At 39.1% G+C, this 19,934-nt stretch overlaps 1 protein-coding gene across 1 annotated transcript in view; it reads right to left on the bottom strand.

The window, feature by feature from the left end:
• Positions 1-18,426, bottom strand: part of ZNF449 (zinc finger protein 449) — a 30,107-nt gene extending 11,681 nt beyond the window's left edge. Inside the window, exons 1-3 of the mRNA XM_063083937.1 lie at positions 18,390-18,426; positions 15,824-16,270; positions 13,595-13,799 (exon numbers count right to left, since the gene is read on the bottom strand). Of these exons, the coding sequence (XP_062940007.1) occupies positions 13,595-13,799; positions 15,824-16,177 (559 nt within the window). The 5' untranslated portion in view covers positions 16,178-16,270; positions 18,390-18,426. The remainder of the gene's footprint in view (positions 1-13,594; positions 13,800-15,823; positions 16,271-18,389) is intronic.
• Between the last annotated feature and the right edge of the window lie 1,508 nt (positions 18,427-19,934).

Raw genomic sequence — 19,934 nt, 5'->3', positions numbered from 1 at the left:
ACTGAAGGTTCTATCCAGGGCATCTAGGCAATAAAAAGAAATAAAACATACCCAGATTGGAATATAAGAAGTAAAACTATCTCTTTTAGAGGATGACATGTTCTTATATATAGAAAATCTTAAAGAATCTACTAAAAAAAATTAGAACTAATAAACAAGTTCCATAAGTTTGCAGGATACAAAATCAATACACAGGGGAAGAAGGGGTGGTAAAGGAGGAATTGGTAAAGGGACATGAAAAACAATTACATTGCATAATATCAAATATGCTAATTATCCTGATTTGAGCATCACATATTGCACACAGGTATTGATATTCATCTCTGTACCCCACTGATATGTACAATCAACTAAGTTACAATAAAAAATAAATTTTAAAAAAAGAAGTGTTCAAAGGACTCAATCATACTAACTTTCCATTTGTAATTTAAATAATATGGAGGTTATTTAACAATTAAACTTGTAATCAATGAGTAAAAGTTCAAGTAAAAGTATTTTTAAAGATGGTATTTATTAGATATATGAGTTTGGTAAACTGAGCACAAAACAAAAATAAAAAAAAAATCAAAACACAAAAATCAACTAATTCTAAATACTTTCAATGAGCAATCCAAAAATAAAATTAAGAAAACAATTTTGCTAACAATAAATTTACGAGAAAATACTTAGTAACAAATCTAGTAAAATCACTGTAAAACTACCACTTTGAAAACTACAAAACATTCTTCAAAGAAATCAAAAAAATCTAAGATGGAAAAGCATCCCAGGTTAATACATCACAAAGTTTAATATCACTAACATGCAATACCTCTCAAATTGAGATCTACAGATTTAACACAATCCCTATCAGCATTACAACTGACTTCTTTGTAGAAACTGACAAGCTAGTTCTAAATATAATATGAACTCACAACAAACCCATAATAACCAAACAATCTTGAAAAAGGAGAGCAAAGTTGTAGCCCTCACGCTTTCAGATTTCAAAACTTACTACAAAGTAATAATAAAGACAGTGTGGTACTTCCATAAGATCATTGGAATATAAATGAAATTCCAGCAATGGATCCATATACCTGTGGTGAACTGATTTTTGACAAAGGGGTTTCAAGGACACTCAATGTGTAAAGAATAGCCTTTTCATCAATCATGCTAAAACACCTGAATATCTGTATGCAGAAAAATATTTGGACCCCTAATTCATACCATATAAAAATTAACTGAAAATGGGTTGGTCTTAAATGTAAGAGCTAAAACTATAAAACTCTTAGAAAAAAACATAGGAGTAGATTTTTGTTACCTTGGATTAAGCAATGGCTTCTTAGATATGACATGAAAAGTATAAACCACAAAAGAAAAAACAGTCACATTTGACTTCATCAAAATTACAAAAACAACAACAAAAGCTTTTGTGCTACAAAAGACACTGTCAAGAAAATGAAACGATAACCTACAGAATGGGAAAAATATTTTCAAATCATATCTAATAAGAGACTTTTACCTAGAATATATAAAGAAAACATACAACTAAAAAATAAAAAGACAAATAATCTAATTAAAAATGGGCGAGGGAATTGAATAGACCTATGAAGATATACAAATGACCAATAAGTACATAAAAAGATATTCAACATCATTAATCTTCTAAACCACAATGAGCCACCACTCCACACTCAAAAGGATGAGCGGAATAAAAATGTCAGATAATAATGTGTTGCCCAGGATGTGAAGAAATCAGAACCCTAGTACTCTGCTGGTGGGAATGTAAAAGGGTGCAGCCAGTTTGGAAAACAGTCTGGAAGTTCCTCAGAAGTTTAAACAGAATTGCCATATGACTCAGCAATCCTGCTCCTAGGTGCATACCCAAGATAAATAAAAACGCATCCATACAAAATCTTGCATCCAAATTTTATAGTTCATAATAGTTCATTCATAATATCCAAAAGGTAGAAACAACTTAAATGTTCATCAACTGATGAATGGATAAATGAAGCATGATATAACCTCACAATGGAATATTCAGCCATAAAAAGGAATAAAGTACTGATACATGTTACAACGTGGATGATTCTTAAAAACACTATGCTAAATGAAAGAAGCCAATCACAAAAAACCACATATTGTATTATTCCATTTATATGATATACCCAGAATGGGCAAATCTATAGGGACAGAACAATTAACATTTGCTTAGGGATGGGAGATATGGGGGCATATGTGGTAGTAGCTAAAAGGTATAGAGTTTCTTGTTGAGGTGATGAAAATATTCTAAAATTGACTGTGGTGAGAGTTGTATATATCTGTAAATATACCAAAGAACACTGAATTGTACACTTTAAAGGGGTGATAATGTATGGTATGTGAATTATATCTCAATAAAGCATTTAAAATATCTAAATGTAGGAAAATGTATAAATCTTAACATTATTGAATAAATTAGCAAGTTTTAAAAAAGAATTTTTAAAAATGAAGAAAATCTAAGAGAGCTAAGAGACAAACTTAAGTGCACAAACATCCAAATTATGGGTGCCCCAGAAGGGGAGAAGAAAGGAAAAGACATTGAAAACCTACTGAATGAAATAATAATGGAAAACTTCCCAGGTATAGGAAGAGACATGGACCTTCAGATCCAGAAGGCTCAAACATCCCCAAACAGACTCAGTCCAGAAGGGTCCTATCCAGGACACATTATAGTCAAACTGGAAAAGCTCAAAGATAGAAAGAGAATCTTAAAAAACAGCAAGAGAAAACCATCAAGCCACCTTATACAGGAGTCCCCATCAGGCTAACAGCAGACTCCTGAACAGAAACTCTACAGGCCAGAAGAGAATGGGATGATATATTCAAAAGACTAAGAGAAAAAAACTTGCAGTCAATAATACAATACCACAGAGGCTATCCTTCAGAAGAAGATGAGGGAGAAATAGTGTATTTCCCAGACAAACAAAAACTGCAGGAGCACATCACTATACCACCAGCCCTACAAGAAATCCTCAAGGGAATCCTGCTTCCAGAATCCAAAAAAACAATAATCACTACCATAAATACACAAGAAACAACAAAACCTACTAGTAGACCAAAAAATGAAAACAAGAGAGAAAGAAACCATATCTTACCACCTCAAAAACCCATCAAATGTTGAAGACCAACAATAAAAGGGGAAGAGAGGAACAAAATATTTAAAACACCCAAATGAAGATTGATAAAATGCCAGGAGTGAAACAATACCTTTCAATAGAAACCCTAAAGGTAAAAAGTTTAAATTCCCCACTCAAAACACACAGACTGACTGATTGGATCAAAAAGTTAGACCCACCTATATGCTGTCTACAAGAGACTTACCTCACATGCAGAGATGCATACAGACTAATAGTGAAGGGATAGAAAAGGATATACCATGCAAATGAAAACCGAAAACGAACAGGAGTAGCTATTCTTATATTGGATAAAATAGACTTTAAACCAAAAACTATACAAAGAGACAAAGAAGGCCATTATATACTGATAAATAGATCTATCCAGCAAGAAGACATCACAATCATGACTAGATATGCACCCAACACTGGCACACCCAGATATATAAATAAAACACTATTAGACATAAAGAAAGAGATAGACCCCAATACAATAATAGATGGGGACCTGAATAGTCCTCTCTCAGCATTGGACAGATTATCTAGGCAACAAATCAACAGAGAAACTCAAGATATAAACTATACTTTAGACAAATTGGTCTTGGCAGATATCTACAGAACATTTAATCCCAAAACTACAGAATATACATTCTTCTCATCAGCACATTCTCCAGGAATAGACCACCTGTTAGGTCACAAATTAATTCTCAACGATTTTTTTAAAAAATGAAATCATTTAAAATATCTTTTCAGACCACAATGGATTAAAACTAGAGATCAATAACAAATGAAACTCTGGAAACTATAATGAATACATGGAAATAAACAACATGCTCCTGAACAACCTATGATTCCAAGAGGAAATTAAACAGGAAATCAAAAAAAATATTGATATCAATGAAAATAAAGACACATCATACCAAAACCTATGGAATACTGCAAAAGCAGTAGTAAGTGGGAAGTTTACTGCAGTAAATGCTTACAGCAAAAGAATAGAAAGATTTCAAATAAACAACTTCATGGTACACCTCAATGAACTAAAAAAACAAGAATAATCCAATCTCAAAATTAGTAGCTGGAAAGAAATAATTAAGATCAGAGCAGAACAAAATCAAATAGAGATCCCCAAAATGTCACAAAAGATCAACAAAACAAAAAATTGTTTTTTGAGAAAATAAACAAAATAGATAAACCATTAGCTAGGCTAACTAAAAGAATAAAAGATCCAAATAATAAATATCAGAAACAAAAAAGGAGGCATTCTAACAAATACCACAGAAATACAAAGAATCAATAGAGACAACTAAGAACAATTATATGCCAACAAATTTGAAAACCTGAATGAAATGGATAAATTTCTGGGCATATACAAACTACTAAGACTGAACCAAAAAGAAATACAAAACCTGAACAGCCCAATAACAAGCAAGGAGATTGAAGGTGTAATCAGCAGGTTCCCAACAAAGAAAAGCTCAGGACTGGATGGCTTTACTGCTGAATTCTACCAAACATTTAAAGAAGAATTTACATCAGTCATTCTCAAACTATTACAAAAAATTGAAACAGGGGCCATCCTCCCAAACTCATTCTATGAGGTCAGCATCACCCTGAAACCAAAATCAGACAAAGATACAATAAAGAAAGAAAACTACAGGCCAACATCTCTGATGAACATAGAAGCAAAATCCTCAACAAAATATTAGCAAACAGAGTACAGCAACACATCAAAAAAATTATGAACCATGATCAAGCGTGATTCATCCCAGAGATGCAAGGATGGTTCAACATATGCAAATCAATAAATGTGATACACCACAGGACCAAAAGCATGAACAAAATCCACATGATTATCTCAATAGACACAGAAAAACCACTTGGCAAAATTCAACATACCTTCATGATAAACACTCTCAGCAAATTAGGTATAGAAGGAACATATCTCAACACAATAAAAGTCATATATGACAAACCCATCGTCAATATCATCCTGAATGGGGAAAAGCTGAAACCTTTTCCCTTCAGTATAGGAAGAAGACAAGGATGCCCAATCTCACCACTCCTATTTAACAGAGTATTGGAAATACTAGCCAGAGCAATCAGGCAAGAAAAAGGAATGATGGGTATACAGATTGGAAAAGATAAAGTCAAACTGTCCCTGTTTGCAGATGGAATGATTCTATATACAGAAAAACATAAAGACTCTACCAAAGACATCTTAGAGCTGATAAACAATTTCAATAATGTTGCAGGATATAAAATCAATCCACCAATATCAGTAGCCTTTTCGTACTACAACAATACTAGAAGAAAAAGAAATCAAGAAAGAAAGTCCATTTATAATAGTCACCAAAAATATAAAATACCTAGGAATCAGTTTAACCAAGAAGGTGAACAATCTCTACAAATAAGAATTACAAATCACTGCTGAAAGAAATTGAAGAGGACACAAAAAGATGGAAAGATATTCCATGCTCTTGATTGGAACAATTAACACTGTGAAAATGTCCACACTATCCAAAGCGATCTACAAATTCAATGCAGTTCCCATCCAAATACCAATGACATTCTACACAGAAACAGAAAAAAAAAAAAAATCCTATGATTCATATGGAATAACAAAAAATCCCAAATAGCCAAAGCAATCCTGAGCACTAAATAAATAAATAAATAAATAAATAAAGCTGAAGGAATAACACTACCTGACTTCAAATAATACTACAAAGCTATAGTAACCAAAACAGCATGGTACTGGCATGAAAATAGACACCTGGTCATATGGAACATAATAGAGAACTCAGAAATCAATCAACATACTTATAGCCAAGTGATCTTTGACAAAGGCAACAAGAATATACATTAGGGAAAGATTGCTTCTTCAATAAATAGTGCTGGGAAAACAGAATACCATATGTACGAGAATGAAACTAGATCCACATCTCTCACCATATACCAAAATCAACTCAAAACGGATTAAAGACTGAAATATAAGACCTGAAGCCATGTAACTACTAAAAGAAAACATAGGGGAAATACTTCAGGAAGTAGGACTTGGCAAAGACTTTATGAATAAGAGCCCAAAAGCACAGGCAACAAAAGAAAAAAATAAATAAATAGGATTATATCAAAGTAGAAAGCTTCTGAATTGCAAAGGAAACAATTAACAGAGCAAAAAGACAACCTACAGAATGGGAGAAAATATTTGCAAACTATGTATCTGACAAGGGACTGATATCCAGAATATACAAGGAATTCAAACAACTTAACAGTAAGAAAAACAACTAACCTTGCTAAAAAAATTGGCAAAGGAGCTGAATAGGCATTTCTCAAAGGAAGATATACAAATGGTCAATAGACACATGGATAAATGCTCAACATCTTTAAGCATCAGGGAAATGCAAATGAAAACCACACTGAGATATCATCTCACCCCAGTTTAGACCGGCTATTATCTTAAAGACAGAGAACAGCAAATGCTGGCCAGGATGCAGAAAAAAGGGAACCCTCCTATACTGTTGGTGGGACTATAAATTAGTACAGCCATTATGGAAAACAGTATGGAGGTTCTTCAAACAACTACAGGTAGAACTGCCATACCATCGAGCAATGCCATTGCTGGGTATATATCCAAATGAATGGAAATCATCATGTTGAAGGGATACCTGCATTCCCATGTTTATCACAGCTCTATTTACAACTGCCAAGATATGGAACCAACCTAAATGTCTATCATAGGATGACTGGATAAGGAAAATGTGGTATATCTACACAATGGAATACTACTCTGCCATAAAAAGAACAAAATACAGCCATTTGCAGCAACATGGATGAACTTAGGGACAATTATGTTAAGTGAAATAAGCCAGGCACAGAAAGAGAAATACCACATGTTCTTATAAGTGGGAGCTAAAAAACATAAACAAATAAATTTAAAAAGAAAGACACAACAATCACAATAACTCATTGAACTTTCAAAAGGAGAGAACAGAACTGAAACCACCAGAGGTAGGAAAGAGGGAGGGAGAGAGGGGTAGCAAGAAATTGGTAAAGGGCCACGAAAAATTATTATATTCTGCAATGATGAATATACTACTTATCTTGATTTGAGCACCACGTATTGCACACAGGTATCTATATTCTACACTATATCCCACAGATACGTATGATCAATTATGTTTCAATAAATAAGTAAAAAAATATATATAAGACCTAGTCAAGGTCTAAAGCAGCCCTACAGCAAAATCTAGTACTCATGAGAACTAAGGCCAGGAGTATTACTTCCAGGTAGCTATGTCTCATGGCCTTCCCATGTTGGCCCTTCAGTTCCAGCTGCTCCTTTCTGCACAGCACTAAATAAAGAGGCCTGAGTACTTTCACATTGGTTCCTCATCCCCAGCATCATAATCCTGGTTCCAGCTTTCAAAAAGCTTGGCCCCAAATTGTGTGCAGCAGGACAGTCCCCATACTCCGGTTCCAAAGAACATGTGCTCAAACCTGAATTTCTTCATGGAGGTTAATTCAGCGCACTTATGTGTATGCCACACCCCACCCCAATCCTGTTGTGCTGAGTAACATTCAGATATTCCTGGACACTATCAACAATTTGTATTCCCTAACCTTATTCTCACAGCTTATGTCAGCTAACGCTTCTTCTCATTCACCTTTGACCCATCTCCCACCTTTCTGACCTCAGTTCCCATCCTCTGTTCTTATACGTTGGATAAAATACCACCACTAATGCTGACTGAAATTGACACTTATTTTAAAGGTTTCCACAGATATTAGCCCTACTTCTGTCTGCCAGCATGGTGAGAACAGCTATGGCTCTTACAGAGCAAAGATAAGTAGAGGCAAGCAGAATTTGGCAGGAGGATAAACTGATATAATATTTTTAGGGGACAATTTGGCAATACCTATTAATGTTTTAAATGCCCATTAACTAATTGATCCCATTTTTAGAAATTTATCCTATCAACACCTGCATATGTAAGTGTGCTCACTGCATATTTTCTAGCTTGGCTCCATGGTTTTTAGGTAAATAAGGCAGTAAGAAAGCAGGCCCTAATGCCTACTTTTGTTGGGGAGCTCTTCTCCTTAGCCTCGATGTAAGCTAGTCTTTGAAGCTACTATTACCACTGGATGAGTGGTTTTATAGTAATAGAGGAAACATCAAGTCCTGGTCTGTTGGTAAAAAAGAAGGGCCCTACAGATAGAGACCAATGACTGTTACCTTAAATTCAATCATGTCTTCTGTTTTTGAGACTCTTCTAAAATGTTAGTTTCCCAGTGACAATAATGTGTTGCCCAGGATGTTGAACTCGTCTCCTGGCTACAGTCAGGAGATTCATCAGGGGTATATTCTATTTGACCTGATTAATTGAAGAAATTTACTCAAGAAAAATTAACTGAAGAAAAAGACAAAAAAAAAAAAAAAGAAATTAGGTTTTTTTAACCTCAAAAACTGAAGTAAGGGCCGGCCCGTGGCTCACTCGGGAGAGTGCGGTGCTGATAACACCAAGGCCCCAGGTTCGGATCCCATATACAGATGGCCGGTTCGCTCACTGGCTGAGCGTGGTGCTGACAACACCAAGTCAAGGGTTAAGATCCCCTTACCGGTCATCTTTAAAAAAAAAAAAAAAAAAAAAAACTGAAGTAAAAGTAAAAGGATAGTAGGGCTAGAGAAGCATGGGGTATATGGTAGTTTTAAAATAGACTCCCAAATTCTTTGATATTCTTTCCTTTGAGAGGTGGAACGTTATTTTCCTCCCCTTAAGGATGGGTTGGATTTAGTGACTCTTCTAGTGAATAGATTATGGTAGAAGTAACGGTTTGTGACTAGGTTATTGAAGACACTATGTCATGCTCCTTGCTTTCTCTTGGATCCTTTGCTCTGGGGGAGGCCTGCTGCCTTATTGTGAAAACACTCAGGTAGCCTACGGAGAAGTTCCGTTAGCAAGGAATGGAGGCCTGTCAGCCCTTGCTGACGTCGTTTTATTTTTTTTTTGTTTGTTTGTTTTTAATAAATTTTATTGTGTATATCTGAGGTTTACAACATGATATTGTGGGATACCTATACATAGTAAAATGGTTAATACAGTGAAGCAGATTAACATATCCATCATTTTACACAGTTACATTTTTAGTCACAAGAGCAGCTATAATCTACTTATTTAACAAAAATCTCCAAGACACTTTTATTAACTTTATTCCTCATGTGGTACATTAGATCCCTAGGCTTGTTCATCCTACATATCTGCTACTTTGTATTCTCTGACCCACATCTGCCCATTTCCTCCTCTCCTCCCCTGTGTTTCATTTTCTATCTCTGTACTTGAGCTCTTTTTCTTATATTCTACATATAAGTAAGATCATGCAATATTTTTATTTCTATGTCTGGCTTATTTCACTTAGCATAATGTCCTCCAGGTCCATTCATGTTGTGGTAAATGGCAATATTATTCAGACTTTAAAAAGGAGATCCTGCTGACATCTTGACAGCAACTACAAGAAAAACTGAGCTGAAAACACCCAGTAAACCACTCCTGAATTCCTGACTCTCAGAAACTGTGAAATGATAAATGCTTTTTCAATAAGCTGCTAAGATTTGGGGGTAATTTATTATGCAGCAATAGCTATCCAACACAAAGCAATTGGAGGTTAACAAAGAAGGTACTTCACTGATGAATGTTCTCTCCATCCTATGCTCAGGGAATTACTTTATTAAGCCTCATTAACAAAGACTGTCATAAAGGCCCCACTGCAACAAGAAATACCATTACTATAGTTGGAGGTTGATATTAGTTTTTGTTAAATTATTTGGTATAATAGGATAATCTGAAGTAATTTGTTACAAGAATCTTCTGATGATTTGCAGATAGCATTTGTTTGTCCTATATTTTACTTTATATTTTCATCTCTCATATTCTTCATCACCAAAAAGATGTGATACTTGAACTTTCACATACATTGCAAGTGAAACCTCATCAATTGAAATGAAAAATCCAAGGCTTTGACAATATAAACTGTGTTCCAATTTTGGTGTACTAATTTTGAACTCCACATTTTCAAATATAAGCATGATATGTTTTATATTTTTAGGACTAGTGCCTCCTTGCCTCTTTTCTCTCTGACTGCAGACATTCTAATATTGACTACCTCTAGCATCTAGAGTGTCTGGCTTGAATTCAAATGAGGAATTTTATAAGCTCATGTCTTCCGCTGTGGGTTAATTGAATTGTGTCCCCCCAAAACTCACTGAAGCTTGAATTGTCTCCCAAGATTTATGTATTAGAAACTTAGCCCCCACTGTGACTGTTAAGAGGCTGGGAAATCCTATTATGGTAATTGAAAGGTGGAGCGTTGAAGACATGATTGGATTGTAGGACAGTGCAGTAGTGAATGCATTAAAAATGTTGGTCAGGGGCGTGGCTCTGAAGGCTTTAAAAGAAGAGGAGGCTGTCCTGCTCTCTGCTCTCTCTCTGCTTCCAACCATCTTGTAATGTGAGACCCCTGGGTTGCTGTCACCACCACCAGATGGACTTTGGACTTCCCAGCCTCAGAAACTGTAAGCAATAAATTTCATTTTTCTTTATAAATCACCCAGTTTCAAGTATTTTGTAATAAGCAACAGGAACGGACTAATACATCTTCCTAAAGTCACTTCACATTTTTCACTCAAGTTCTTTTTTATTTTGCATTAAACGTGTGTATGTGTTCTCAGTTATATTAAGTAAATATCATTAAATGAAAAAAACATATATATATACATGTATACACATTTCATACACACCCAACAATCTATTTTTTTGCTGACAGGGAATATATTATATATATATTATGTTTATAATATATAATCAATTGACTTCTTCCATTACTTCTAAATTTCTTCTCCATTAAGCCAGCATTTTGTGCTTTCCACGGAGTCTACAATAGGATGTGCTTCACTTAATACATCAAAGATGTTTTTACTTAAAAAAAAAAACAAAAAAAAACAAATACACTACAACCAAAATCTATCACGAAATAAATAAATAAATAAACAAACAGTACAAGTTTAAGTAATGTTTAAATAATCGAACAATAAGTCTTGCATCATTTTGCAAAGCATATTATGTCACTTTAAACAGTGATGAAAACGGGATAATCTTCTCTGCTCCAAATTTGTACTTTTTACTTGCTTAATTAATTAATTCTATATATCCTTTGTTAAATACACTGAATTTCCATGTGTTTTAGAAAGTAAAATATTAACACCAAGATTAATACTGCTGCTATGTGGTCTTTATACCAGTAATGCTGATAAAAGGGACAAATTAACATGGAGAACCAGAATGCATATACATAAATATTTATAATTAAGTATAACTAGCTAAGTTCTGCCACTTGTTGCACATATATATATATATATATATATATACACAAAAATACAGATTTTTAAAAAAATTCTTAACAAACTATGAAATGTAAGAAATGTAAAGTTTGGAACATATATGGCAATATTATATAATTCTGCTTTGAACACAATATGTATACATATGTACTAGTGGGTTTTTCCTCTGTGTCACCTTTATTTAAAAATATTCTGGAGGGGCCAGCCCACGGCTCACTTGGGAGAGTGCAGTGCTGATAACACCAAGGCCACAGGTTCGGATCCTATATAGGGATGGCCGGTTAGCTCACTTGGTGGAGCGTGGTGCTGACAACACCAAGTCAAGGGTTAAAATCCCCTTACCAGTCATCTTTAAATTAATTAATTAATTAATTAATTAATTAAAATAAAATTAAAATAAAAGTATGCTGGAGACCCATAAGCACTTCAAACTCCACATTTTCAAATCTACACTCACCTTGACACACCATATCTAATCCTCCTCTTGTGTTCCCCATGTCAGTGAATAATATCAATACCTCCCCAGTGCACTGGTCACAACCCTGGATGCCATTCTTAACCCCTTCTTCTCCATCACCCTGACACCCAGTCACCAAGTCCCATATTTCACACCTGCTAAATACCGTTTGAATTGGCCCCTTTCACTTCATTATCAGTAACAAGCCCCTGGTTTAAAAAACCATTCTCTCTCAACTGTATGCTTTCAATAACCTTCCAAAAGGTGAAACTGCTTTCAGTCATACCCATTCCTATTGTAGTATGAGTTATCTCCTAAAATGCAAATCTGTGTATATCACTCAGTAGGCTCATCCAATCCATCCCTTAGGTTTTAACACAGATTCCTCTTCCTCCACACATCTTCCCTCTCAACCCACAGCTGGTTAGGTGGACTTCCTATGTGCTTCCCTAATATCCTATTCCCTCCAACATACCATTTATAGTCCTATTTACATCACATACAGGACTTACAGTCCTACTGATATATTTCCACCAGACTGTAAGCTCCAGGACAGTTGGAACTGCTTTTCTGTCTTGTCTGACACAGTGCCAGGGTCTAGCCCAGTGCCTGGCTCTTCATAGGTGCTCATAATACTCGATAAATGAATAAATGTTAACATGTGGAATGGGGCATGGTTGCTAAGCCTGGGCACCGAGCTAGTTATGGATGGATCAAACATTCATATTTTGTACCTTGGACTGTTCTTGATTTATTTTCATTTTTTATGTCTCTTTGTTTTCTCAGTATTTCAGTCTCTTCAATGTGCCAACATGTTAAAGCTGTGCCTGGGGGAGTAAGGGGAAAGATTTCTGGACACACTCGGGCCACAGCTTTAATGAGGGCGAGGGGCAGAATGAGACAGGGAGCATTGGTAACAATGTAAGAAAACTCCAAATAGAAGTGAAATGCAGGAATACCTAGGCTACACTGTTCAGCTGCTTTTCTCCAAATGGAATTTCTACTTCCAGAACAAACCCCTGTCATGTCTGGGACAGTGGTTCTCAAACTTTAGTGTGGATAGCACTCACTTGGAAAGCTTGTTAAACATGTGCCCCAGGTGATAATGATACAGATGGTCTGCTTATTACACTTCGAGAAACACTGTACTAGGTTTTGATTGAATAAAATAGATATTTTCTTTATACTGTGGTAACTGATTGAACCCTCTTAAAGGATCTGAAGAAAGTATATTATAAAAGTATTAAGTTTGAATGAAGTTCTTATGCCATAAAAGCAACTGAAGAGGACACAAAAGTACCCTCTGGACTCCCAGCATCACAGATCTCACTGATTAAATTTTACTGGGGAAATGAGCTCTTATACAGAGTATCCAAACTTCCCCGGTTTTCCTGTATAACCTTCTTTGTCAAAAGCCTCCTGAGCAGGATCATTAACTTAAGGGGTTCCTAATCCCATTCTATCCGAAGTACTTTGTTTCCTGTCCTTCCCAGAGAGAGATTTCCTCTTTATCCAAGTGGTCCATTTCGACTGGGTAATTGGTATTTCTAACCAACCCCAACCATTGAGAACTCTCAAGTTCTCAAAACAGAAACAAAAGAAAGAAAACCCTTCCCTTACCAGAGTCCAGAAAGGGCTGACATTCCCCAGCAGCACTGTAGTTCAGCTCCTGTGGCCCTGCCTGTGGGATCCATGCCTCTGCCACTGGGGACTGCTGGGCAGGTCCCATTACCTGGAGTGCGGGTGACTCCAGGTGAATGTTTGGTGGTATGTGTGTTGTTCCCACTGGTGCCAGTTCTTCCAAAAGCATGTCATGCATATCGACCTGGGGGAGATGCCAGAACCCATCACTCTATAGTCTATACCAGCACTGCCCAGCAGAACTATAATGAGAGCCATGCATGTCATTTTAAATATTCTAGTGGCCATATGAATAAAATAAATTAAAAAACAGGTCAGGTCAATCTTATAGTATGTATTATTTAATCCAATGCAAATTATCAGTATTTCAACTTGTGTTTAATAGAAACAATTATTAGTGAAATATTTCACCTACTTTATTTTCATACTAAGTCTTCTGAATGTGGTGTGTGTTTTACACTTATAGCAGACCTCAATTTGTACTGGCCTTATTTCAAATGCTCAAGAGCCACTCGTGGCTAGTGGCTCCTATACTGGGCAGCACGCATCTAGACACAGGAAAATAAAATCTTGTAGAGTAAACAAAACCAAGAAGACAGAAAGGAAGGGAAACCACCAACCCTTGCTATGCTAGGGAGGCAGGAAACTTTGGAAGACCCCGTTCAGGGTGGCACGTACCCTGAAGCTAAAAGCTCCTGCAGTGTCCTGCCCACACTCAAGACCAGAGCATCCCTGATGCCCAGCTTAGAAGCACCTGATCCCTTCTCCTAGAGATTTTGGCCTCTGCTCAGCCATGGCACTCCTTGAACAGAGGCTTTACAAGATGGTACTGAACAGAGGACAGTGTCACTGCTCTCAGTGGAGTGTATTGGATATGCCAGCAGGTGGCGGCTATCATAATTTAGCGGGCCAGAGACAAAAGTATAATTCATAATGCAGAATTATTCCAGGTGCCTATTGACTGTGGAATGCACCCTGAAACATTCATGTAGGTTAAATTAAACTTGTCAAGAACACCACCCTGTTTGTCATAGAAGTATAATTGTTTGTTTTGTTTTGTTTTGCATAGTTTTAGCATAAATGGAATTTTCTAGGTATGCATTACTGTGAAAATCAAAGGAAGACTACACTACTTCTTGTTCAGATTTACCAAGAGTTGTATGCCAGTCTGGAAAATCATATGAGAAGCAGCAACACTGCTTGTAGTTATTGAGCAGTATCAGTCTGAATTTCTAGTTGTCGCCTTACAGTGATTCCAAGCATAGATGTAGGCATCTGACATCTTCATGATGTCTTCCGGTTCAGTCAAGCCCAAACATGTATATGCAGAAATGCACATTAGTTTAAAACAAAGTATGTTAGTTCCTTTTCCTTTATAGCCTTTCTCTACTCTCCTTGACTCAGGGTTGACAAAATTTTTCTGTGAAGAGCCAATTGTAGGCTTTGTGGGCCACATTCACTCTGTCAGTTCTTCTCCTTCTTCCTATTTTATTTTATAAAGAATGCTTTAACAAGGTAAAAAACATTATCAGCTTATAAACAGGCCATGGCCAGAATTGGCCTATAGGCCACAGAGCAATACAGTCTATGCGTCACTTAAGGAAGGGGATACGTTCTGAGAAATGCATCCTAATGTAATTGCTTCATGCTAACATCACAGAGTGTACTTACACAAATCTAGATGGTATAGCCTACTACCCACATAGGCTATATAGTATAGCCTATTGCTCCTAGGCTACAAACCATTACAGCATGTTACTGTACTGAATACTGTAGGCAACTGTAACACAACAGTAAGTATTTGTGCACCTAAACATATCCAAATATAGAAAAGATACAGTAAAAATAGGGTATCTTATGGGACCACCATCATGTACGCAGACCCACATTGATTGAAACATCATTATTCAGTGCATGCTCTATATTGATGTTTTTGGTTGATGTATGTAGGTGGATTATGCTATCCATGAATTTCATTTAAGAATAGTAAAGGGGATACTATAAAGTGTTTGTTATAGAAGGATAGGGTCTGGCAGGGATAAAAAATACTGACCCATATGCTGATTGTAGCAGAAAAGAAAAATTAAAAGAACTGTGGAGAAATCTTGGGACTGGGGAATGACACAGACACAAACTGTTTTGTCTAGTCCCAGCTGCCTCAGCTACTTCCTTCGGTTTAATTACAAAGATACCAAACTCTTTTCTCACCTGCTGCTCTGGTATCTCAAGTTCTCTCTGTAGGTCTTCTATCAGTGACACGACTCTTTCTCTATTCTCTGGGCAGTGTTCCCTCACCCAGGTCTCTATCTCCGTGGGCAGAATAGTTAGGAATTGTTCCAACACTAGCAGCTCCAGGATTTGTTCCTTAGAACGCATCTTTGGCTTCAGCCATTGGCAGCAAAGCTCCCAGAGTTTGTTGAAAGCTTCATGAGGCCCGGCTGCTTCTCTGTACTGGAACTGCCTGAAGCGCTGACGGAAGACTTCACAGTCAGTGTCATACTCTTGAAACACAGAGCCCTGATTCAAGGAGGCCTGGATTGCACAACCCAGGGCCACAGCCATTGCCCCCTCCAGCAGTTTATGGTTTGTGTGGGGCCTGAAGTCTCAGATTCCAATTTGTTTCTGTTTGTAATCGTCAAGGGAAGCCACCCACAGCTGAGGACAGAAAAAATGAAAAAAGAGAAACAGCAGGGGTTACAAGAGGGCATACTTAACTGCTCTTAACTTACTTGATTTTGCTAAAGACCTAAAGCAGCAGTTGTTAATCTTTCTCATGATTTTGACAATCTGATGAAAGCTACATACTTACTTCCTCGAAAAATACAGATAGACATCCAATTCTGCATACAATTTCAAAAGTTTATAAAGTTTCAAAGTTCATCCAAGGACCCTCTAGAACTGTGCTGTACAATATGGTAGCCAATAGCCCCCAAAATCCAGTTTCTCAGTCATACTAGCTAAGTTTCAAGTGTTCAATAGATATCACTGCAGAAAGTTCTATTGGATGGTTCTGCTCTAGAATTCCATGGTCCCTCATTTAACCCTACCCTTAAATGAACCCCTACAGATCTTCTGGCATTTAACCTCACTCCCAGTCTAACTTCAAGTGTCTTGTGTTTCTAAATATATGTAGATCTCAAAAGAAATGGAGGAGGAATACTAACAATACGTTTGAATAACTCTTAAAAGTCCATCTAGCTTTAAGTACCCCTTAATAGCCTTCAGTCAGTGAACTTAGATTGAGCCATGCTTTGCAAGTGCAGCAACTCATGAATCCCTCATTCTTCTCCATTCCACGTATGTGTAGTTTAGCCAACATCACTAGGACCCTCATCCTGCAACAGCATTCTAAGTGTCTCTCCTATGAGAAAAACACATTGCGGTAGGGCAGGCCATCAGGAATTTCCTCTGCATTTATAACAAAGGATATTTATCGAGTTCACACTATGTTCCATGTACAGTTCTAAGCATCCTACATATGTTAGTTCATTTAACCCTCATCCAATGTTAGGAGCTGAGTACTAATATTGTCTTCTGAATACAGATGAGGAAACTGAGGTTTGAGGCTTAGGGGCATTGAATAATTTGTCCAAGGTCACATTGTAATGCCAAGGATAAATGGTGATGAAGTTAGAATTGATATTCTCTTGTCATTCAAACGTCTAAAAACATCAAAATGTTCTTAGTGCAATCTCTGAGGTCACAGAGGTGGTCACACACGTTGCCACAGGTCTCAAGACCTGTACCTGCCCATTTGCTGTGGATCCTCTCTTGCTGCATATGCTGAGACAGCTCTTCCTTGAAAGGGATTCAAGGAAAAATAAATACCCGTTTCTCTCTTTCCACCCAGTCAACCAAAATCGACAGTCTATCCCCGTACCACCCTTTACCATGATGGTAACCTGACTTTAGCAGTCGACCGACGTAGAGATAACCTGCTAGCTGTATGACCCTGACACCCACTGCCTCTGTCTGTAATATGAGGATGATCAGAGCATCTAATTCATAAAATGTCCTGCACGGATCCAATTGCACGGAAAGCAGCGTGCCTGACGCAGAGGAAGCACTCAATTAGTTTATTGCTTGTCAGGACTCATTCCTAGGAAGCTTCTATTTCTCTAAGCCTAGGCACCTAACCGTTGCTGGAGTGCATCCAGGAACTGTGCAGTTTCTGGCTGTGGACCCACTGTTAATCCGCTCCAGCCTCGCAGCTGGCCAGCCCTCCCCTTACTGACCCAAGACCTTCCACCACGTCTACCAGGGAAGTGTTCCCCGACCCCACCCCCGCCCCCGGTCCTTCCCAAAGGCTCTTCCCAATTAAAAATTCACTTCACTATGTTACTAGAGGTTTCTCCCCAAACATCCCTGTATTGAACCCGTCTTCATAGGGCCTAAGAGAAAAGCGATATGTGAAAAGAGGGCACTTGGGGGACGACAAGAATGACACGTCTCTGGTAAATCTAAAAGCTCATTTAAAATCGGATGACAGTGTCGCAAGCGCGGCCCCCAAGCGCTCCTGGGCGACGACGTCCCGCCGCCTGGAGGGGCGCTCCCAGCCCGGGAGGTCTCCCAGGAAGGCCCGGCTGGGTCGCAGGGAGCGGCGGCGGGGACCCTGGCCAGAAACGGGCCCGACACCCACCGCTCCTCCTGGCTCCCGACGCCGGGGGCACAGCTGGAATCAGCCAGTTTACATGGCCCAGCTAGCTAAGGGAACCCCGCTACCCGCGCCCGCGCCCCAGGGACGGCCACGCCCTCTGGCCGCTCCGGGACTCACCGCCTCAGCGCCCACGGTTCTCTCAGGCTCACCGGCAACTGCCCAAAGCGCAGGCGCAGGGGCCGCCCTGCGGACTACATCTCCCGGCAGGCCTCACGCTCCCGCCGCGCTGTGAGCCCACAAGGATGCTGACGTGTGAGCCGCTGAGAGTTTCCCTAGCTTCCGCCTAACTTCAAGTTGCTTTAGAAGTGCTCCCATTTCCGGATCTCAGCGCTTCTCAGTCCCAGGGTGTTGGGTGGGGCGAGCCAGGGGTCGTGAACGAAGTGAGGGCTTCCTCCCCCCACATCGGCCTTAGAGTAACCAGAGCGGTTGGGGACCTCCTTTAAATCTGTTATGACCCGATTAGTGATTCTCAGACCTGTGTGGGAATAATTTCTTGGGAGAGCGTATTAAAAATTCAGAATTCTGGACCCCACCCGACACTCTGACGCATTGGATCTCGCATGAGCTCGGGGATTCGCACTTTAGTAAGTTTTCTTGGGGATTCTGACTCTGGTTGCCTGCCCGGGGGTAACAGTAGTCTTCGTAGTTTGTTTCGTAGTTTCGATCTAGCGACCCCACCTATTCTCCTCCAACCGCCTCCAGAAGTCTCTTGGGTCTTAGAGTTAGCCCGCTGGCCCCGCCTCCTGTCTTCCAATTGGTCCCTCGCTGTTCCCACTCCTGGAGGCGAATTTTCCCTTCTCGTTGGTCAGCTGTGAGTCGTGGCGAGATCTTATCCAATGGTCGCCAGATGCAATGATGTCATTTGGGAAACGCGGTCCTCACATTGGTCCCAAGCAGGCACTATTAGTTTGTGGACGCTTTTCTTTAGAGCTAGAACTTCCTGTGTTGGAGCCGGGGCCTAGTCATGCGTGGGTACGAGACAGAGAGGAGAAAGCTACCTGCTCTTGTGCCTCCCGGCGACACTGGTGGAAGTAGGACGGGGGCAGGCACTTCAGCATACCCGGCCCACTGAGGCCAAGGTATTGGAGACAGCTCCTCAGGCACGCTGACTCCTGCCGCAGCTGTCATTCCTCTCTTGGAGCCCCAGGTGCTTTCGCTGGCGGGTGCAGCTTGTTTTGGGTCAAGGTGGTCTGGGAGCCTGACGGTGGCGTCTGGCCGGGCTCCCACGAGCGGAAAGGGCTGTTACAGTGAAACCGTGGGAGTTCCTGCGCCTGGAGCCAGGAGCTTCCCCCTCCCGACCCGGGGCCCAGTCTGGAAGTGTTTCACCTGTGCTTTTGAGGGTTCTGCTTTCAAGAGGCTTCTGGTCCCTGAGAAACCCTCAGGCGGCTCCTAGAGCATTGCCATGGGTGGCTTCGGCCTGAAATGCGCACCGTGGAGCAGATCCTGCAGATGCTGGTTCTTGAGTAGCTGCTGACCATCCTGTCCCAGGAAATCCACAGCAGTGTGCAGCAACTGCATCTGGAGAGCTGCAAAAAAAGCAGTGACTCTTTTAAAGTATTCGTATGACTTTTCTTTTTAGAGAGACAGCTTGAGATACTGAGGGAATAGGTGAGTGAGAGAAAGGTTTTGTCTGCGGTTTGGTTGGCCTGCATGACTGTATAT

The sequence above is a fragment of the Cynocephalus volans genome, chromosome X (genome assembly GCF_027409185.1).
Source record: "Cynocephalus volans isolate mCynVol1 chromosome X, mCynVol1.pri, whole genome shotgun sequence".
In the NCBI taxonomy this organism is placed as follows: Eukaryota; Metazoa; Chordata; class Mammalia; order Dermoptera; family Cynocephalidae; genus Cynocephalus; species Cynocephalus volans.
This window is presented reverse-complemented; position numbering and strand designations above follow the sequence as displayed.